This window comes from Heteronotia binoei, chromosome 1 (assembly GCF_032191835.1).
Source record: "Heteronotia binoei isolate CCM8104 ecotype False Entrance Well chromosome 1, APGP_CSIRO_Hbin_v1, whole genome shotgun sequence".
Lineage (NCBI taxonomy): Eukaryota > Metazoa > Chordata > Lepidosauria > Squamata > Gekkonidae > Heteronotia > Heteronotia binoei.
Window position 1 is genome coordinate 156454720 of NC_083223.1, and position 23450 is coordinate 156478169.

At 42.7% G+C, this 23450-nt stretch overlaps 1 protein-coding gene across 1 annotated transcript in view; it reads right to left on the reverse strand.

Annotated features, from left to right (window-relative positions):
* PCNX2 (pecanex 2) overlaps nt 1-23450 on the reverse strand; it is a 293389-nt gene that overhangs the window by 262844 nt on the left and 7095 nt on the right. The window contains exons 2-7 of the mRNA XM_060242977.1: nt 22662-22861; nt 22180-22297; nt 20643-20679; nt 16844-18133; nt 4424-4553; nt 3317-3462 (exon numbers count right to left, since the gene is read on the reverse strand). Coding sequence (XP_060098960.1) covers nt 3317-3462; nt 4424-4553; nt 16844-18133; nt 20643-20679; nt 22180-22297; nt 22662-22861 — 1921 coding nt within the window. The remainder of the gene's footprint in view (nt 1-3316; nt 3463-4423; nt 4554-16843; nt 18134-20642; nt 20680-22179; nt 22298-22661; nt 22862-23450) is intronic.

The following is a 23450-nucleotide window of genomic DNA, read 5'->3' on the forward strand; positions in this document are numbered from 1 at the left end:
GTTTAAACCAGACTACCCAACAGAGCCTGAAAAGGTGCCGATCCTGCAGGAAGAACTCTGGGGCTCTGCTGTGCTGCCCAGTTGAACTGAACCTGCTGGGTCAGCTGGGGACCTGCTGAGCTGCTCAGTTAAAACCAGACTGTCCAACAGAGCCCCCCCCCAGGAGCTGATCCTGCAGGGGGAACTCTCCCCAAGGTCAGCAGAAAGGAAGGGATCTTCCCTCCCTCCTTTCTACCTGTCATGGCTCCTGAGGTTAGCAGAACAGAAGGGGGGAGGATCTGAGATCTTCCCTCCCTCCTTTCTGCTGGATGCAGTGGATATCCCTTAGTTACCCTCTCTTGCTAGTCTCCACTTATGCTAACTCCCCCAATTAATTTGGAGACCACCAATTTGGGTAACAGCAGCTAAGGTAAAAGTCCGCAGTAAGTTTGTTTCCAAATTAATGAAGAGAGGAGAACCACAACAGATAAATGGATGCTGTTGATTTCTTTCATTTCTTTCTCTGGCACCTGGAAAGCTGATTAAGAGTTCAAGGAGAGTTCAGAGGGAGAGGGTGTGATTCTATGGCAGAGCCACAGCTTTACATCCAGCAAGTTCTATGTTTAATCCCCAGCGTTGCCATGCCTGTCAATAATGCTGCTAGCCTTCTTGATAGCACCACATGCTTGCCTTTGCCTTGCGAGTATCTCTCGGGGGTACAAATATGTCTCCATATTTCACAGTAGCTTTCTAAATGCTATAGCATCCAATGTTTCTAAAAATAATTTGTCTATAAAGCTATAAAAGCATAATATATAATATATGGTAAAACCTGGTTATAGCAGATAAGTAAAAGTAGACCCTACAATGATGAAAAATCTAATTATATTCTATTTAAATTCAATAATTAACAATCACAGAATAAAACCAAGAAATCTGGGTTGAGTCCAACAGCAAAACTCTATACAATGTTCCCTAAATATACCAGGGCTATATCTAGTGGTGCTGTCTTCTAAATAACCTAAAAGAAGTAATTACTTCTTAATATGTCCTTATTTGAAGGTCCCTGGTAAAAGATTAAAAGGACAAAGGTAATAAAATATGGAAGACAAAACACCAGAGACAATCAGGCACAACCAGCTATGGCCTACTAACCAACTACTAGACATTTAGTGCTAGTACAGGACTCAATTTTCATTGGATTAAGTTTCGACCAGCTCTGCTGTAGACATCCAGTCATGGCTTCCATTGTCACTTCCAGGTTTGATTACTGTAAATTACTTTATGTGGGCTTGCCCTTGCAGCTGATCCAGAAACTCCAGCTAGTGCAAAATGCGGAAGCCCACCTGCTGCCTGTGCAGGTACACATTCAGCCAGCAGTACGCCAGTTGCACTGGCTACTGATTGAGTACCAGATCTACTTCAAGGTACTGGTTTTGACCTTCAAAGCTTTGTGTGGCCTGGAACTGACATACATGAGGGACCACCTCTTGTCCCCAACCCAAAGGATGTCCATTTAGCCTTGACCAGGATTGGGGCTTCTATGTTAGATCAGGGCTCTGTGGGACCTTCTACCGTTCTGCAGGGCCTGTAAAATAGAGCTCTTCCACCTGGCCTTTAGTTGAGGTAGTGGGCATTCAATAAAAAAGCCCCCCCTTGGGGACATCACTTTCATGCAGCCCAGATTGAACAAACTCCAGAGTGTAGTGGCACCAGTTTTAGAGACTGTGCACATAATAGTGCAATTTGTTTTTAAATTCTTGTTTTAATGTGTTTTAATTATTTATTAATTTGTGTAAACCTATGAAGCAAATTATTTGTCTGTAATCTGCCCTGAGCCTGCTTGTGGGAAGGACAGAACATAAAAGTGAAAAATAAAATAATCTAAATAATTTAAATTTGAATTTGAATACATATAAATAATTCTAAATTATTGTTAACATAAATTAAATAAAATTAATACAAGTAATACAAATACAGGTCAAATAAAAAACATCATTAAATAAACACAAAACAAAATAACACAGAGACAAACAGAAATAAGCTAAACCTTCCTCTGAATGAAATTTAGTACAACCTGTTGTTCTCTACTAAAACAAAACAAAGTAACATACAATAAATAAAGCAGTTAACTAACTCTTTACACATCTCGCTCCTCCCTTACATAATTAAACATGGAGTGAGGTAGAGAGGTAAAAGAAAAAAAGAAAAGACAGAGCTAACACTGCCAATAAACCTAGAAAACAGAGCAACTATTACTCTACACCTCCATCTTAGCAGCTCCCTGTATTCAAAACAAGGTGATCTCCATGGCATTTGATGAACAGGGTTACTACCATTGTTTTCAATTAATTAATTCCATCCTTGTGCCATCTACAGTGGCTTTCAATTTGTTTCTGGGCCCAACTCCAGATGCTTGTACTGACCAGCATGCTGATACCAACTACTGAAGTCCTATATGGCTTGGGACCAGAATACCTTAAGAACTGCCTACTCCCATAAGAGCTTAAAGGTAAAGACAAAGGTAGTCCTCTGTTCAAGCAGTGTGTCATTACTGACCCATGTGGTGACATCACATCAGGACATTTCCTTGGCAGACTTTTGTGGGGTGGTTTGCCATTGCCTTCCCCAGTCATCTACACTTTCCCCCCAGCAAGCTGGGTACTCATTTTACCGACCTCAGAAGGATGGAAGGCTGAGTCAACCTTGAGTCAGCTATCTGAACCTAGCTTCTGCAGGGATCGAACTCAAGTCATGAGCAGAGCTTGGACTGCAGTACTGCACATTACCACTCTGTGCCACAGGGCTCCTCTCATATGAGCTTACTTACCATTATAGTCATCTTCAAAGGTCCTACTTCAGATGCTCCCAGCATCTGAAGCTAAACAGGTAGCAACTTGAGAAAAGGCCTTCTTGCGCATGGCACCAAAATGATGGAATTCCCTCCTCAGGAAATTCATCCATCACCTGCTATCATTGCTTTCTACTAGCAAGTTGAGACTTTTTTGTTGTTTGGCATTCCCTTATTGACCCCTCTTCCTGTTTGTTTTAATTTTTGTTTTACATATATGTATTTTCGTAAGTTGATCTTAATGTCTTTTTTTCTGTCTGTCACTTTGAGAGCCCTAATTGGGTTCGAAGGAAGGATACAAATGTTTCAAACAAATAAATAATTAAAATAACATCAGTTTATGTCACATTTTCAGAGCGATACAGGCAAACAAGGGCAGAAACTTCAAGGCTGCTTAAAATGTTAAGCATTTTTAAACCTAATATTTTTTAATTCATAGAAACCTCTTCTTCCCCCCCAGTAGTTAACTTTTCCATAGAAACATACCATTTTCATCTATGAAGACATGCATTGCATCCACCGGCAGCTCTTCTTGCATAGAAACCTCAGGCCCACTTATAACTTGCAAGACAGAACTATCTTGCTGAGAAGTAACTCGGTAGATGATCTTCCTTTGCCTGGTGCCCTGATAACTGGATAACAAAAAAAGTTCCAAAACTAACATTAGAAACAGACCTTTTTCTTAGGGTTGCCACCCTCCAGGTGGGCCTGGAGATCTCCTACTTCCACTACTGACCTCCGGCTGGCAGAGATCAGCTCCCATGGAGAAAACGATGGAAATAACAGAAAAACCACTGGAAGCAATTAAATTTACACAGAAATGTGTATAAATATGTTTTAGTGCAAGCTTAAATGAAACTTAAAACAAAACTAAGGAACACTGAGCTTTCAACATATGAATTTTCCCACACAGTCTTTCAGCAGCCCTGTAAATCGGCTTCCTTCGATTAGACTCAGTTGTGGGTGAACGCTTTTTTCCTCAGTGCCCGACTCCTAACAATGTGGAGAGAGTAAGGAAGGAACCGCATATGAAAGGACTCCTCATGGTTTCGATCACTTCATCAGCCTCCTTCTCCCGACGTTACACGGAGCCTCAGCTCAATTTTTTCAACATGGGTCCACGCATGCTCTCATCAGTTGCTGCCAATTTACAGGGCTGTTGAAAGACTGTGTGGGAAAATTCATATGTTGAAAGCTCAGTGTTCCTTAGTTTTGTTTTGTTTAAGTTTCATTTAAGCTTGCACTAAAATGTATTTATACACATTTCTCTGTAAATTGCATTGCTTCCGGTGGTTTCTCTGTTATTTCCATTGATTACACCGGTTCCAGTTGTTTTGATCATTACCCATGTAGAAAACAGCTGCTTTGGAGGGTGGACTCTATGGCATTGTACCATGCTGAGGCCCCTCCCCTCCCCAAAACCCACCCTCTCCGGGATCCACCCTCAAAGTCTCCAGGTATTTTCCAACACAGACTACACAACACTACTCCTCATCCTCAACAAAATGAAAACAGTGAGGTTAAATAAAAGATTAATTATTTAAACAACAAACACATCACAGGCAACAGAAATGTAAAGGAAATGTTTCTTACTGAGAAGTGAACTTGCCAGGCTCAGCACAGTCTTGATTCTGCATCTCTGAGCTGTCCTGCTTAGAAGAACTATGTGCACAGTTTCCCTCTGATTCCAGAGTTGCTTCCTTTTTCTCTGTAGTGCAGCCATCTAAAAGATGCAGAGGAAGACAGGTGGTTTTTATTTCTTAGAGAGAAATCTACAAACTATTTGAGGGGGGGGAGGAAAGAAAACAATTAAAATTTTGTAGGCATTTAAAATCAAAGGAGAGGTATAACTTATTTTTAAAAAAATTATACACTGTAACTCCTTATAATTTCTGTTCTCATATACATGCAGGGGTTTGTTTGAGCAGGAACACATAGGAATGCAGTTCTGGTTGGCTTGGCATGAGGGGTTGTGGCCTAATGTGCATATGAGTTCCTACAAAAAAAAGCCCTGTGTGAAACAATGCTGATGTCAGAGGGTATGGCCTAATATGCAAATGAGTTCCTGCTGGGCTTTTCCTAAAAGAAAGCCCTGTATACATTCATTTCTGTCTCCTTTTTGCTCCTCACTCCGGTCCTTACTCCCTTCTCATAGGGTTGCCAATCCTCAGGTGGGGGCAGGTGATCTCCCAGTTTGGAGGACCTCCCCCCACTTCAGGGTCATCAAAAAGTGAGGGTGGGGAGGGAAATGTCTCCTGGGCACCCCATTATTCCCTATTCCGATTCTCTCAAGGTATAATGGAGAACTGAACTGCTGGTGTCTAGGGCTCGAGGGAGGACTGTTTTTGAGGTAGAGGCACCAAGTTTTCAGCATAGCATCCGATGCCTCTCCTCAAAAGATCAGACAAGTTTCAGAAAGATTGGATCATGGGGTCCAATTCTATGAGTCCCTAAAGAAGGTGCCCCTATCCATTATTTCCAGTGAAGGGAAGGCATTTAAAAGGTGTGCAGTCCCTTTAAATGTGATGGCCAGAACTCCCTTTGGAGTTCAGATACACTTGTCACAACCTGGCTCCTGGCTCCAACCCCAAAGCCTCCAGATATTTCTTGGACTTGACAACCCTACTCCAGCATACTCACCCCCTTCTACATCCTCCCATCTTTCTGCAGTACTGCCTTCACCCATTTCCATAATCATATGCATCTTCCCTTCTGCCCCCCTTCCTATTTCTCTTCCAGCATTCCCCTTAACTCCTAGTCATCCCTCTTACTACTTAAGCAAATATTTCCTTCCTTCTGTGCCTCATTCCAAATACAAAGATCTCTAACATTCCTCTGCATGATGTCCACAAAAGATTGTACCAGCTATATAAGGGGAGAGTAGTTAAGATTTGGCAGATGGCTATATGCACGATATAATTTATCCATTCTGCCTCCTTCCCAAGTGCAGAGGAAGTATGATATTCAAGGGTATGAACTTCCTAATCATTTGCATGTCCAGTACATTGCATGGTAGGATCCAGTGGTAAAACTCAGCTGACAGAAGGGCTTTCTGCCAGCACATTGGGACTTCTTCACCTCTCCCCTCCCACTGCCCCCTTTCTGCTGCTCCTGGAGGCTGGGGAATTCTCAGGAGCAGCAGAAAGGGGGAGTTTTCTGGAGGCTTGCTGTGGAGAAGAGAAAAATCGCCCTTCTGTTAGCAGACAATTCCACTGGATCTGAACCAAAATTTTTATATCTCCACTGGCCAAGTATGCCTCACCTCTAGCAGGGATAACCTGCACATCTCTCAGGGAAGAAAGAGGAAATGTGACATAATGGTTAGACTACTGGAGACTCATTTTGAAAATGCCACTCAGTCATGAAACTAACTAGGTGACCTTGGGTCAGTCACTATCAAACCTACCTCACAAAATTGCTATAAGAATAAAATGGAGGGAGGGAAGAACCATGAACATCTTGGGGAAGCACAGTATAGAAATGTAATAGTTTAATATACCTTTCTAGTTTGGATGTGATAGGCAAAGGAATGAGAAGAACAAGTCATTTGAAGTTCTTGTTTTCCCCATGTTAGCAGCAGTCTGTATCCCAATCTGTTATCATTTATTTTACAGCACCTTTTGTTTTAAGAACTTAACTTACAATGCTCTTTGAAAGCACAATAAACATAACAGAATCACAAAATATTAACAGTAATAACCACCCTAGCTATGACCCATAAATTGAATCACCTGCAGTGTGCCACTGTCACAAAGTCCCCATGTGAACTATTCTGCTATACACAGTACCAGCTTTACCAAGGAGATGATCCCAAACAGCAGAAGCCACTACTTTAATCTGAGCAGACACCATCTGTACCTGTATGCAAGATGGCATTTTCAAAATGCCTAGCTCAACCAAGCAGAGATGATACAGAAGAGGTAGTCCTGGAGATACATAAGCCATGAAGAACTGTATTGGTCAGATCAAGAACCTTGCACTGAATCTAGAAACTAACAGATAACCAATGAAGCAACTGTATACTGGTTTAATGTGCTCAATACACCTTATGGAGAAATAAACCAAAGATATTCTATTTTGTGTACCTTAAAACTTAAAATCCTGTGTGTCCTGAATTCTGCTAATGTCATAAATGCTGCTAATATAATTTAGGCGATGCTATGTTATAAATATTATGTGGCTGCTTCAAGGGGATCTATTACTCTACTGAATAAGATAATTGCCTGGTGATGTCTGTTCTGAGCCTAATTTCAGAGAAAGGATATAGAAGGTAGAAGACGAATATATAAACTATGAACAGTTGCCTGTCATGAGTAAATGCTTGTTATCTTTAGGTTTATGGGTGCCTTAGTAAACACGTGCTGGAATGTGTTAATGAAAACAAAGTGACTATGTAGTGAACATGTCACTGAGTAAATGGAGACAGAGTATGATACTATACTGTATAATGCATGGTGTATCTGTTAGAATTTTGAAGAACTTGCTTTCAGTGCCTTGGGTAAGGATCCCTCTGTCGTTTGAACTACTTAAATAAATTCTTTTCTGCTGAAGTCCACAACCTCCATTTGAACACCTCATTTTGGGACCCTTGAAAATTTTCCTGTCATTTCTGGTGTCAGCAGTGAGATTGGACAAGGACACCAGGCCTCTAGGCTCCTCTGGTCACCAACCAGACAATGTCCACATGGCCAACAACAGATGGTAAGAGACCCATTATTAGGGTTGCCAGGTCTGTGTTGGGAAATACTTGGAGACTCTGAGGGTGGATCTGAGAGAAGGCGAAGTTTGGGGAGGGGCCTCAGCATGGTACAGTGCCAAAGAGTTCTTCAGAGTCTCCATTTTCTCGAGGAGAGCTCATCTCTGCCAGCTGGAAATTAGTTGTAAAAGCAGGAGATCTAGGATTGCCAAGTCCAAATCAAGAAATATCTGGGGACTTTGGGGTGGAGCCAGGAGCAAGGGTGTGACAAGCATAACTGCACTCCAAAAGGAGTTCAGCAATCACATTTAAAGTGGTCATGCGCCTTTTAAATGCTTTCCTTCCATAGAAATTATGGAGGATAGTGGCACCTTCTTTGGCGGTTCACAGAATTAGACCCCCAGGTCCAATCTTTTTGAAACTTGAAGAATGTTTTGAGGAGAGGCATCGGATGCTATGCTGACATTTATGTGCCTCTAACTCAAAAAACAGCCCCTCTGGAGCCCAAGTACTCACAGATCAATTCTCCACTATACTATTTGGCAGCGTTTCCCATTTGCAGGGTTGCAACCCGGCCACGGAAGCCTCAATACCAGGTCACAAGAAAAGCCAAAGCTAGCCCCACCCCCAGCAAAGCATGAGCTCTGGTTCATTCCTTTCCCATCTCTGTTGTGCAGAGAAAAGCTAGGCTTGAAAACTGACACAGGCTGCAAAGCCTGAGCTCTGTTTTCCTTCCTTCCATCCCCCAACATCCCTGTGTTGTGCAGATAAAAGCTAGGCTTGAAGACTGACACAGGCTGCAAAGCCTGAGCTCTGTTTTGCTTCCTTCCATTCCCCAACATCTTTGTGTTGTGCAAAGAAAAGCTAGGCTTGAAGACTGGGAAAGGCTACAAAGCCTGAGCTCTGTTTGGCTTCCTTCCATCCGCCAACATCTTTGTGTTGTGCAGAGAGGAGTTGGGCTGCCTCTCCTTCCTTCTCCCCCCTCCCAGTATTTCAGAGAAAATCCGGAGTCCACTGTCACTTTAGACCCATGACGTGTTCTACGAGGTATGAGCTTTCATGTGCTTTGCAGTATGTTCTTTTGGGGAGATTTCCTCGGGAGGCCTGGCCAGCAAAGAAGGGGTGTGTGTGTTTTTTTTCAGCTGGGAGGGGTGGGGAGTGGGCATTCCAGTAGCTTTTTAAAAAAATACCAAACGACCCCTAGGCAGAATTGTTGCTGACTGGGGTCATCTGATGGTAAGGCCTTTTTTCCTTTGTCCCCCCCTTCTTTCTTTCTTTTTCTTTCTCTCTCTCTCTTTCTTTCTTTCCCTGCAAATGATGCTCTGTTTGTATTCTTGGTGCTGGCGGGGGGGAGGGGAAGCAACAATGGGAGGGCTTCTAGTGCCCTGGCCCCACTGGTGGACATTTTGGTGCTTTTTGGGCACTGTGTGAGAGAAGTTTGGACTGGATGGTCCACTGGCCTGATCCAACATGGCTTCTCTTATGTTCTTTTTTTCCATGTCTTTCCTTTCCTTTCCTTTCCTTTCCTTTCCTTTCCTTTCCCTTTCTTTCTTTCCTTCCATTTTTACTGGATGGAACTTTTCTGTTCATCATACTGTGGTTGCAAACATAGGAGCTCTGCCAATGAAAAGTTGGCACCCCCAGTTGTAGCCAGCTGGTCTTTCTATGAGATTTCTGTGTGAGTGAGTGAGAGGTGTGGGGCAGAAAGAGATTATTGGAGATTACTGCTGTATATCTCAACAGCACTAGAAGTGATTGTACTATGAACTTGGCATCATTTTACTGGTCCTGCTTTTAACAGCTGTCTGACACCAAAATAAAACTCCTCCTGTAGATATTAAAAAGGATTAAAGAAGTTCACTGGCTAAATATCTGCAGGACATGTTGCTTTTAAAGACATGGGAAACCAAGCCAGTAAAAAGCTGCAAGCCCTTCACAAATATCCTTTTTGGGACAACTGCAGAAAAGCTTGTACGAACGTCATATAACTTGAAATTAATTCATTAATGGCAGTACAATACCTTTCACAGCAATTTCCCTGTGACTCAGCCAAGGAAAAGTATGAAAAATAGCTGTCAAAAGATTTTCTTGAAACCAAGAAAGCTTGGTTGTAGCTTGAGGCAGGGTTCCAGTAGTAACAGCTGAAGGGTCTACTAAATGTGTCAGGATATTTTGAGGCAGAGCAGCTGCCAGGGCCCAGTGTGGGGGGTACACACTGCTGGCATTCTTAATGGCAATGGCATAGGGTTGCCAAGTCCCCTACTTCCTGAAGTGGGGGACTTTCTCTCACACGCGGCACAATGACATCACCTGGAAGCGATGTCATCAAAATGGTGGGGCCGCTCTAGACGTTTCCAGGAAGACTCTATTGTTTTCCCGGACGCTCTAGCCATTTGTGAGGTAAAAACTCTATTGTACCCATTGTAACTCTATGGCCCAATGTTAAATTATATACTAAACCTACAAATCGAAATTCTCTCCTTCCCTTTGAATCTTTTCATCCAACTCATATCAGAACCAATTTGCTATATGGGCAGCTGTTAAAGTTGAAGCATAATTCGACCAGGGCAATAGATTATGACAGGGCAGAATACAGATTGTGTGAACAACTGAGATGGAGGGGCTATCCGGAGGATATCCTCAGGAAAGCAGTGAGCAGAGCTAAGTATAACAACAAACAGGATCTCTTACAGGAACAAGGAGAAATGTCTAGAAAAACAGAACAGGGTCTAACGTGTGCCTTTCAATAATCATATAGATTCCATCAGATAATTAAAATCATGTGGAAACATTGGCACATGATAGCAGACCTACCAGGTTGTGCTGCTTTTCCTGTGATTGGGTGGAACAAATGCAAAAAGTTGCAGGACATTTTAGTGCATATGGATATAGGACAGGAGATCTCTTTAAAATCGAGCCTACCTACAGGGCATTTTAAATGTAAAAGTTGTTCCATCTGTTCTAGTACATTGGAGATCAGGGAAATTACGATTAATGGGTTCACATGGAAATTGACACACTTCAGTGTATGCAGCACATCCAAAATTATTTATATTTTGCGTTGCCCATGTTTTAAGTATTACGTTGGGTCCAGTAGCATAGCCTGCGGGCTCGCTTCCTGGAACACCAGTCCTGAATTCGCCAGGGTGTTCTTTATGCTCCAATTGTCCAGCATTGTGCCAATTTTGGACATTCTTATGAGGATATTAAATGTACTGTAGTGTATGCTTTGAAGGGACACAGCTACAATGTAGAAAATGCCTCAAAGATTTTGTTACAGAAGGCTTTTTTTATACATAAATTCCATACTATGCAACCGCAGGGTCTTAATGCTGCTTTAGATTTATCTGTATTTATTTAAGATTGTTTCTTTAATGTAACAATAGCAGTTCATTGATGTTAATGGTGAACACCTGGCATTAATCTACGTAATGCCTATCGGGAAGTCTATAGTCACCTCTTTGTGCTAATTGAAATTGACAAGCTGATGCGAATGGCCGCACCGGTTGGATTTGAGGATTTCTGCCTTGAAAAAGAAAAAAATATTGCTTCATGGTATCACTTGCGTCTGAGAAAGAATACACAAATACAGCAGGGATTGGTACCTTATTGTTTATTTTAAAGCATCCTGAGTGGATATCTATTTATGTCAATGAACTTTAGACTTTAAATGCAACAAAAGCTGGAGTGTATTAATAATAATGAATGTATGAAGATAAGTGTATTTAATGATATAGCATGAGTGTTTGCAATGCTTTAACACAGTGGTTTCTGTTTTGATAATTATCTATACGCTGTGGTTTCCTGTTTGTATTGACTTTTCCAACTGGAAATTGCCAACCTTAGGAAATCTCCAAGCCCCATTTGGAAGTCATTGTCTGGTTGGACAGGCACTAGGGCATCTATGGAGTTTGCTGGTATTTCATTCCTAAATTATTTTGGGTTATGGAAAGAATTTGCAGCTGATAAGGCAGTTGGTCCCCTACCTCGAGCGCAGCAACTTGGCGACAGTGATCCATGCCACAGTCACCTCAAGATTGGATTAATGTAATGCCCTCTACATGGGGCTACCCTTGTCTCAAACCTGGAAGCTTCAACTAGTGCAGAACACAGCAGCCAGGTTAATGGGCCTTGCTTTACGGGAACACATTCAACCTGTGCTGAAAGCACTGCACTGGTTGCCTATTGCATACCGGGTGCGTTTCAAGATGTTGGTTCTCACCTTGAAGGCTCTATACGGTCAGGGGCCTGCATACTTTAGAGACCACTTTTTCCCATATGTTCCCCGGAGAGCACTTCAGTCTGGATCACAAAATCTACTTACAATCCCTGGCCCTAAGGAGGCCAGGCTCATGACAACTAGAGCCAGAGCCTTCTCTGTAGTGGCTCCACGCTGGTGGAATGAGTTGGCGGAAGAGGTCAGGGCTTTGCAAGAGCTAGTGCAGTTCCACAGGGCCTGTAAGATGGCACTCTTCCACCAGGCGTTTGTAAACTAGACTGCTGGACACTACAGTCCTAGGAAACATAAACCATCCCTTGAAATCCGCTGTACAGAAGCTGTGGAGAAGACAATTTAAGATCGGCTTACAGAGAATCAGAAACGAAGATTATAGAATCAAAATATTGAAATGTATTTTATGTTTTTATACTATTCTATGGTTTATGGTTTTAATGTATTACTGTATTTACTCACGCACATGCATGTCTATGTGAGCCATCCTGAGCCCACCTTGGCGAGGAGGGCAGGATACAAATAGAATAAAATAAATAAATCTGCGGTGTCCTTTGAAACTCATCTGATGTATATCCAAAGTTGTCAACCTGCACTCAAGAGATAAGGTATAATGAAAGGTATCAACAATGGATGAAAATTTAGTGAAGTGAACTGGCAGTTCCTTGGGACAAAAGGTAAAAAATATATAGTATGCCTGAAAGAAGAAGCCAGAAGAAAAGGTTAACAAGTATTGGGAATGCGGGTAGAATGGACTAAAGAACCCCAACATTTCATATATCTAGATCTATATTTATATAGCCAGGGCCTTTTTTGTAGAAAAAGCCCAGCAGGAACTCATTTTCATATTAGGCCAAACACCCTGACATCACCATTGTTTAGCTAATTTGCATATTAGGCCACACCCTCTGATGCCAAGCCAGCCGGAACTGCGTTCCTGCTCAAAAAAACCCCTGTATATAGCAATAATAAAGCAATGTGCTAGTGACATATTAGACCCATGAACCCCTCCTATAGATGCCCCAAAACCAATCTGGAGAAAATCCAGCAGAAAATTGTCCATGAAAAATTGCAAAAGCAAACTGAGGATCATAAAGTTAACTTAAGCCAAGAACAAGCCTCTAATGTTATCTGAAATGTCTGTGGAATAGCACCTAATGCTCTGACTCTCCCCTGCCTTCCTTTTCTTCACCAGCAAAACAAGGAACAGTAATTAAACAGTTGACTTCCAGGCTCACGTTTCTCCCCAACCAGTTTGTTTGTGATAAAACCTTTAAGTCCTGACTCTTGGGAGATTAATAAAAACTTTATAAGGACACTTTTAAAAAGATAGTCTGAGATAAGGGGGGAAAGTGTGTTTGCGCACATGTGTGCTTGTCTTGAAATGTGATACCAAAAACCTGAACAGGAGTAGAGTATCCTTGTCAGATTAGATAAGAGCAGGTAAGGTACATGCTCTCAGTAAAGATTCCCTGAAGAAAATCTTAATATTTAAAAACCCTGAAAAAATGTTATTCTGTCTTATAATTGACTCTTTAGGCTCATATTGGCTGAAGACCAGTTTAGAAAAGTGAAATATCTAAAGCAGATTAAATCACATGAACCGAGATCTTATGTTTCTTGAGTTCTTTCCCATTCTTATTGCAGTTTGGCTGTGGGGGAATTATAGGGGTCCCAACCCTCCCGCTCTGCCGGGGGACCCCAGTTTTTCCAGCCTCTTCCCCCGCCCCCCCAAATGGAAGCGGGGGAAGGGTGGGAAACGGCGCCAAGGAGCGGGCGACGCCGCTGCGCTGCTGCCGCCTCTTCTCCGTAGCTGCTCCTCCGAGATGGGCTCAGCCTGAGGAGCAGCTATGGAGAAGCGTGGCGAGCCCCGAATCTGGGTCCTTCTAGGACCCTGAGGAGCAAGGGGGACGCGCTTCGCTTCTCCGCCGGAGAAGGAGGCGGCGGCGCTGAACTGAGCCGTGGCGGGAGGAGGAGGAGGCAGAAGGAAGGGGAGGGGCGGTGTTGAGAAAGGCAAAAGGAGGGGGAAGAAAAAGGAGGAGGCTGCTGTCGTCGTGGTGTGCGCGCGCAGCAGTAGTGGAATCGCCGCCGCCTTCGCTAAACCGAGGCTTGAGCCCGCGGGGAGGCCCCGCCCGGAAGAAGAAGGGGAGACGTCGCGCCGCCGCCACCCACCACCCCCAGAGCCAAGCTGCCCAGTCACCAGCCCTCAGAGCCAGGGTAAACCCGAGAGAGCAGCAGCGACCCCTCCTCTCCGCCCTGGTACGCCTCAACTCCTCCCCTCTTCACCTGCCCTCCTCAGGGGGTTGCTTGGCAACGGCCCTTGCGAGGGAGGGAATCGAATGTGTTGGGGGCCGCTGTTTGAGGCGAGGAGATTGGGAAAGATTGGCCTGGCTGCCTCCTCGCCTTCCCTGCTGGCCGGTAGGGTTGCCAATCCCCAGGTGGGGGCAGGGGATCCCCTGGTTTGGAGGCACTCAGGGTCGTCACAGCCTTGATCTTGGCTCCACCCCTAATGTCTCCTGGCTCCACCCCCAAAGTCTCCTGGCTCCACCCCCAAAGTCCCCAGATATTTCTTGAATTGGACTTGGCAACCCTAGGGAATTATATGGCCAATCGCACAATTCATTTTTGGTGTGATAACATGGCAGTGGTACACGTTATTAATTCTCTTTCATCCAAATCTCAACGGGTTATGAAATTGGTGAGAGCCTTCACTCTGCGTTGTCTGCGGCTTAACATACTGTTTTTAGCTAAGCATGTTCCTGGGGTGAATAATGGGGTGGCTGACGCTCTCTCGTAAACAGATGAAGAGGTTTCATCAGCTGGCCCCAGAAGCCAATCAAGAGCCAGCGCAAATGCCCCAGGAGCTATGGCTGATTTAAGAGTCAAGGCCTGCAGAGTGATATGCCTACCCATTGCGCCCAGCACCAGGATGTCTTCCGAACGTGCCGTGTGGCAGTTTGAGGACTCTAGGTCAGAGGTAGGTTATTGCATTATTTGGCCCCTCTCGGTGGAGCAGTTGCTCCACTATTGTGTTTCTTTAAAAGGCAAGGGATTGGCTGTGCAATCCATTAGGGGACACCTGTCTGCTCTGGCTTTTGCTAGTAAGGCATTGGGGTATAAGGAGGAGGAAGCTGCAGACTTTCATCTGCGGAAGATGCTGGAGGGCTGGGCTAGAGAGGCCGGGCCTAATCCTGATGCTAGCTAGCCTATTTCCCCTTTGATCCTTAGGGGCTTGAAGGGGATTTGGGGCACAGTGTGTGCATCCTATTTTGAATCCACAGTTTCATGCAGCCTCCTTGGTTGCCTTCTTTGGGGCCCTTAGAGTCAGTGAGTTAGTGGTAGGCTCCAGAAATGATGTATCTGGTAGTGCTTTGTTGCTACAGGACCTGAGGTTAGTGGAGGGTAAGGTGGTCATCAACGTTCGACACTCTAAGACTGACCAGTGTCACAAAGGAAGCGTTTTGGAGCTGGGCAAATGCTCTGAGCAGGAGTTGTATCCTGTTTCCGCTATGGCTGCCTATTTGGCAGTACGCGGTTCTAGGGATGGATTTTTATTTTGTCACCTCAATGGCAGTACACTGACAAAACATCAGTTTTGGGCTGTGACTTCTCGGGCTTTAGCTAAGCTGGGGTCGTCAGGGGTGCGGTTTGGTACCCACTCCTTTAGAATTGGGGCGGCCTCTACGGACGCTGCCATGAGTTATCCTTCATCCACCATTCAGCACCTGGGTCGTTGGCACTCATCAGTTTATAAATCCTATGTAAGCCCCCTGCTCAATCCTTAACTTCGTGTGGTTTGTAACATGAATTTTATGGTTATGGTTTCTAGCTTGGCTGTTTATTCTTTTTAGATGCTGTTGTTCCTAGCCAGAGGAACCGCGTTCTCATCTGTGGACACAGTTATGTGTTTTGGGCTACACATCAGGCTTGGAGAACTTCGGTCAGCTATCAGTTGGGACTCAGCCAATGGGTCACTATTGAGTGGCATCAGCACTGGGGTTTTCATTGGTCTGGCCTAATGCCATTGTTATTCCAGGGGTTTGCAGGCCCTCCTCCTCAGGTTTTAATTATTCACCTGGGAGGGAATGATCTCGGGCTAGTAAAAGGCAAGGCTTTGGTCTTGCAGGCCAGGGATGATTTTGGGGCCATTAAGGAGAGATGGCCTGGGACCATTATTCTCTGGTCGGCCATGATCCCCTGTCTTATTTGGCGTGGTGCTTGGGACCCTGCAGGCATTGAAAGGGCCTGTTACAAGGCTAACAAGGAAATTAGGAAAGCCTTAGAAGGGTGGTTAGGCCACTATCTGCCCCATCTGGATATTTCTATGAAAACTCCTGACCTCTACAGAGAGGATGGGGTACATCTCTCTGAAAAAGATAATATGCTTTTCTTGAGAGACCTCCGGCAAGGGCTGCGGGTGGCCTTGGGCCTCCCGGTGGGTGCGAAGGCTTAAGTAGAGACTTGGCCTTAGTGGTGGCAGGTTTTACTGTGTTTATGGTACTGTGCGGCTAGGGGAGGACCAGAAACCATCCCCTCTTGGGAGGTTAGGGGTCTGGCAGGATCAACCTTTGGGTTGGATGATCCAGGGTGGAAGAATGCAGACCATCCTTTGAGGCTCGACTGTAGGGTGCCTTCCATTGAGACGTGCATCTGGCGGTTGGACCCTCTGGGGCTTGCCTTCTTGCTGAGCTGACCTGGTGGGAGCTGTGAAGTACAGCTTTGGCTGGGGGCTGGGTCCCTCACCTGTTGAATGGCAGGGGAGGTGTCTGTTGAGACCCCTGGCCCTGACTAGGCCACAGTTCTGGTTAGCCCTTGCCATTTATTCTTATACTCAATAAAGTGGCCCTTAGTTATAACCAATACCTTGCGTCTGACTCTTTATTCCAACTTGGGGGGCAATTAGTGGCTGCCTGTTCATATGCATTCTCTGTTGTGGCTCCTAACTTATGGAACAACCTACCTCAGATGACTGGGAAGGATCCCACACTTCTACAATTCTGCAGGACAGGCAAAACAGAAATGTTCAGGAGGACATTTCTGTAAAGAACTGAACTAGAACTGAACATGTTGAAAGCATGCAGCGTACCTCCTGACAGGCCCTTGTCTTTTGTAGCTTCTGCTTTGCAATCAGATGCTGCTGCTTTTGAGGTATTAATAGATTCCAGCAGAGAGACAAATTCCAAGAAATTAGATTCATTTGGTATCTGTCCTTCTTTAGCTTCCAGGTCAGATTTTGAGGTTGGCAAAAGTTTTTCTTTGTCACTGACTGCCTCTGTGGAATTCTTACTCAAAAGGACATCTGTCCCACTGTCCACACTGAGCACACGAGCATGTCTCTTTTCATGAGCTGTTTTACAAGAGGGCAGGCCTAGGTTTTGTTGCCCTTTTTTCAAATGTATAGTTGTGTTCACTAAATCCTCAGAGACATTTTCTGGAGAAGTACATACTTCCACATGGCTACTGGTTGGTTTATCACTATGTTCCTTTTCAGCATGGTCTTGTTCACCAGATTCATAGCCAGAACATTGGTTAGATGATGCATCTACATTTAAATTATCTGGTGTTCTTAAACTTTCACTTGCTTCTTGATAAGCACGGCCTCCACTATCGTCAGATAGTTCAAAAGTAATCACAGGTATTCTCACTTGTTCATTATTGTTTTGTCTGTGTTGATCAACTGCAGCAATGCCAGAGTCAAGGTTTGAACTGGACTTTTCAGTACTCAGCATCTTCAGATGAAGTGAGCCTTCTAAATCACTAGTTGAATTCTGGGTACTACTCATAGTGATAACTATTTTAATTGGTTCATGAAGTGGAAGCATATCTCCAGGAAGAGAATTATCAACAAAGGCCACAGCTACCTTACTGTCTGAATCATCAAGGTGTACCTTCACATCATCAACATAAGAACTTTCTAAAGGTCCATCACTTCTCTTGACTGGAGCCATATTGCACTGTGGACAACTGTTCGTAAAGCTATCTTGGGTTGACATATCCAGAAATTTCTCTCTCTTGAAACATTTTGGATTGCTTAAGTGTTCTGAAATCATAACTGAATTATCACTGTTCCAAGGTTCAAAGGAAAGGCCAGTTTTTAAAATGTCATACTGAGACAAGGAAAGACTTGGCAATTTTTTAACCACATCTTTATCAAGAGGAGTATCGTCCACTCCGCTGTGCCCAGGAGGTTGCACTTTCTCTTCTTTTTCGCTGGTTGTACTACTGATAAATGTCTCCATACCATTTGGCTTTACCACTATTGCTGATGTAGTAGAACTTGACATAAGTGCCATAGAAGCAGTTAGAATATCTGCTTTGACACAGGGTGAGGCAGATGAAATTGGCTGAGCAGCCTGGTCTTCTAAAATTGTAACCCCTAATAAGAAAAAACACAAATATAAGGCCATGCTAAATCAACATAAAGTTCTATTGCTACAGGCATTTCAGAGAATCCATAGAACATTTCCATTAAGATTAACAGGGCAGTGTACTGTTTAGCTACATCTCATTGCTTTCATATTTCTTGTGAAAGCACCACATAGATTTAATGACTATATAAGGGGGAAAAACAGATTAGTATGAATCCATGAAAATGTACATTCATCTTTCATGTATGTAATATTGCACTAAAGAAAATTAAGGAGCCTTTATTTCTTTTTTATATCCCATTTTCTTCCAAGGAGCTCATGATGGAAGACACTGGGGTGATTAAATTTCATCCCAACAGCAGCAATCATGTAGAGTAAGGTAGTGTCTATGGTCATTCAGTAGCCTTCATGGAAAATGGGCATTTGGACCAGAATTTCCTACTCAAAACTCTAACCCAGGGGTGTCAAAATTTGTAAGGAGGTTCTGGATCTGACATAAATGAGACTTTGCCAAGCTAGGCCATGGATGTCATAAAATGTAATGCCAGGTAGCAGAGATAAAAATTTATAAAGAATACAGACAATCAGAATTAAAGAATATTTTAAACTTAAAATACAAGCATGCTTAAAACTCTTGCAATAGTTTGAGGAATAGTGAGATTTGGCAATGCAATTTTTAAAATAAAATATCAAGAAAAAGCACAAGGATCACAGCAGAAACTAAAAATATAAAATGCTCCTAGTCTAGGAAAACATGAAATGGCTGGGCGTTGCAAGCTTCTTCCCGCCTTCAGGTTTACTTAGAGCGACAGTGACTCTCCAGTATAATGTCCCCCTTTGGATGTGGGTTCCCAGGTTAGAGTATTCACTCAGGCACTCATTCTCAGTTCCATTCAGCAGAGACAAGTTGGCTCAAAACATCAATCCTTTATTTGCAAGGAGGCAACTTCAACAAGCAACACTGGAAAGTGAAACTACTTTGAAATACATTGCAGCACAAAGCTGTAAGAAAAATGCAGAATGGATTTTCCATTAAGGTATCCAGGCACAGAGACATTAATGTAAAATCCATTCTGCATTTTCTTTGCAACTTTGCAGGCCCAGAAGAGTTTCCTGCAAATCAGGAGGCAAAGACTGGGAACTTTGGCAGCCTCAATCTTCAAAAGGTGAGGATAGGTGGGAAGGGGGAGAAAAGAGCCTCATGGCAAATTACAGTCATGGGTGGGCTGGTTCCAGCCCATGGCCATGCCTTTGACACCCCTGCTCTAACCACTATACCACACAGGCTTGTACCGGCTTAAACATCAAATGCAAAAGGCTCAAGCTGCTGTTAAGCAGTTTACATTTGGGATAATAACAGCTAATGGTCTGAAATCTGTTAGCCAAGGCATGAGGTGATGATGTTGTTCTATCATACAAAATACAGAGGCCCCTAAGCACTTGGGAGATACATATTCAGTGGTCCAAAACTCTAACATTTGAATTGAACACAGTTCAGACATCATGAACTACCAAGAAATCAAACAGAGGATGTTCATCAACTTTATAGACCATATACAAACTAATTAAATAGCCAGTGTGGGGTAATGCTAAGACTGATAGGCTACAGTCTGGGAAACCCAGGTGCAAACTCTACTATAGAAGCTCATTGGGAGACTTTGAGTCAGTCACCTGCTCTTGGCCTAACATACTTCACAGTGTTGTTTTGAGGATAAAATGAAGCAGGGGGAAAATGATATATGATGCCCTAATTTCTATTGGAAGAGACAGACCAGATTCTGCCTCTTAGCCTCAGCCTCCAGAGGGGGGTTACAAGAGAGTGAGATAGACTGACAGGCAACCTCTGGGTTTCCTTCCTGCTTACTCTTCTGCCTCTGTCCTTTTGACATATAGACTGATACTCTCAGGGAATTGCTTCCTTCCGTTCACACTTCTGTCTCTCATACACAAAGAAGAAGCTCATTTGACCTCCATCTGCATTCATCCAGGTAGTTAACATAGATTCTACTCCTATATCTCATCTATCCTATCTAGAATGGAGTTCACTAAAAAGTCTCGTAGTTTGAAACTGACAAGCGGCTCTGTGTAGCTCTGTAACTTTGCTAGCACATCCAGAACAAAAGAGCTCTGCTGCATGTAGCCTGTTGTGCACTCTGCTAAATTGATACAGGTTCTTGGCTTACCATACCAGTGAATCTAACACTCTCCTAGAGTAAACAGCAGGATAAAGATAAACTAAATAAATATATATTAAATTTAATAGGAAAAGTAATTCAAGTCTATAATCATGCTTCTGGAAAAGTAAATTCCATTAAACTCTATGGGATTTACTTTCTGAATAAAAGTGTTTAGAACTGCCCTGCATAACTCAGAAAGACAAAGCTTGGGCCTAAGTGGTGACATTTCATGAGTAAAATACTGTCATAGAATTTTCTGTATATATGCTATAAACACTTTGAGAAACAATGTTTCCTTTGAATGGTTTGATAACAGTATAAAAAATGGTCTATAAGATACCTTTCAGGTCTTCAATAGTTTCTTGTGCTGGCAGCTCCTAAGTTGAAACACAGGGTTAATACAATAAACAAGTTTTTTGCAAAATTTGCAGAATTTAGTTCCAAACACTGCACAGTAGCAAAACATAGTGAATATAAGTCTCATCCTATTAAAATAAAAGGTTAAAAAAAATTGTAATTGTTGAATGTAACTGTCAAGCGCACTTATTTCTGTAACAATTGTTTCTTAGACAAAGAGCAGGTCACCAGCTTTCTACTGCTCCCCCCTTATTCACAGCCATTAGGCAAGTAATAAATCCATCTGGCCCAAGAATGTTTATGATACAGCCTGGCTGGTACCACTTTCAAGTCGCCTCTCCCACAGGTTCACACAGACAACTCTTATCTTCAGCTAGAGAAGTGTGAGAATGGGAGATGTTTTTAATAGCCTAAATTCCTTAGTAATAAAAGAAATAGTGTTTAGTAACCTTTGAACCCGTGACTCAAGTATGCATCGGTAATGCAAGCTTTGAAGATATCCTATATAGCAACTGTGTAACCCTGTATACGTCATTACTCCCAAGGCTTGTGTCCTTGGTACAGCTTCTGAGTTTCTAACAATAAAATAGCTTTGATTTAAAACAAAAGACTGCTTATTGAGAAATATCGACGCTTGACAGTAACAATATCCAATATACATCATCTTACAAATATAACAGTACAGTTACTTGCCCTCTCTGTTAGGAATGAAGGATAAGAGGAAAGCAAGTGCTGGACTCAAGACCAAGTGCTCCCTTCCCATTGTCTAACAAATCATCAGTATTGTCAGAGGATAAAAGAACACAGTATTATGACCTTTTAAACACCCCCCCCATCTTTTATGAATTTTGAAGATGTTTTGCTTTGTATTTCAAAAGTATCCATAACTATAGCAAGAACTGGATGTTAAAGGGCCTCCGTCAAAAGCAATACCATCTGTTCTCATTATTCTGCTGAAGTGCAGTAAAAAAAAAGATGATGATGTGATGCCATCACACTTAGTTTCCCTGCTCACTGAATGCCAGTTGTAGGAACCAGAAAACTTGAAATATGATGACATCCCAGCAAGGAATTTACTTACTAGGATTAAGACTGAAAGGATGCTATTTTTGGCAACAGTCACATTTATTCAGTAACATGCTGCTCCAGTATATAGGTATTAAAACTGAAAATAAATAAAACCTTCCAGCTACTACTATTTCAAGGGCTAGAAGACGAAATCTTCCTGAAAGCCTCAGTTATAAAAATAGATCTCCCTAGTTTCTAGATCTGGAGACGTGTGTCATAGAGTTCCTTTCACAGATCTTTCAGTGTCTCATCTAGACAGATGATAAGATGAGGCAAAATATCTCTATTTGATTTTGTACACCAATGTGGAATCAAGCAAGCAATTACAGGGAATGTATCATTCATACCTTTCTGCTTATAAAACCCCCTTTCTACCTGTAATTACACAGAATCCAGTAGCACATGCAGAGTAACTAGCCTGCGGATATCAATACACAAAGAAATATACTAACCAGTACACCTGAAGAATGATGAGACAGTATAGCCTGGACTTTGACATTGCTATGTATAGTTGGTGTTGAACCATTACGTCTGAGCTCTTCAAAAGCACCATTGTCACCCAAGTTATTGCTATTCAGAATGACAGAGGACAAAAAAGTCAGTGATGCTTATTCCTAAAAATAACAATGGTGTCAATACAAACATGTATTATCCTGTCAAAAAGCTGACAGTCACATGAACCAGCTGTTCTGGATGGGGTCTAATTTAGCCCCTTTTAAAAAGGGGTTCAAATTAACATACTTTTTAAATAGAACTACATATACAGCCCTCTTAGTTAGGCTGAAGAGGGACCACATACACAGCACCCATTTTTTCACACTGCTCCACATCAAGAAAATACAGTAGTCTCCTTCACTGTGTGTATGCCCTTAAAGCATGTGCATAGCCCAGAGGGCATCAGGGATTATTGTACAAAGAAGAGAAACTAACTTACCTAAGGTTTATATGACGAACTGCATTATCTCTTTTAATTTCTTTATTTTGCTTTCCTTCCCTCCAAGAGACTTGTTGCTGAATTACTTCTCCTTTGTCAAACATAACATGCAGACGATAACTGACCACCTTGATAACTGTGAAAAATAAAGTCACAGAACTGCAGTAGATGAAAGCTGTGATGGTACTTGGAGGAAATGCCTAGAATTGAGAAAAAGGTAAAGGGCAATTAAGCTATTGTTTATCAAGAAGATGTCATTTGTTGTATCACTTTTGATTTGTGACAAGAGCAATCATTATCACTAATACTGTTATTTCTAGAAATTATTACTTATCATCTGCATTCAGACATCATGAGAAAACCAATAATGAGACACAAAGTCCTTGAGCTCTTTCTCCATACAGAGACTGCTGTTTGCTGTGACATCCAAACTGGAGATGAAACAGCAAATTCTAAACCAGAATCATAGGCAAGAGAACACAGCACTGCTTATTTCATCCACATAATAAGCCACAACAATTTACAGTTAGTATCAACCAGGGAGACATGAGGTCAAGGACTTCCTTCCTAGCTCATTTTTATCATTATATTATTTGCCAAAGTGTGGTACCTGAGTACTCAAGACATATGACACTATTCAGTCATTGTTACACCACAGTATAGTAAACTAGCATTAGACTAAGATCTGGGGGACCCAGAATGAAACCCCTGCTCTGCTGCAATAGTGCATCGGGTGACCTTGGGCTAGTCATACACTCATTGCTCTGGGACTTGACAGCATTCAGTTAT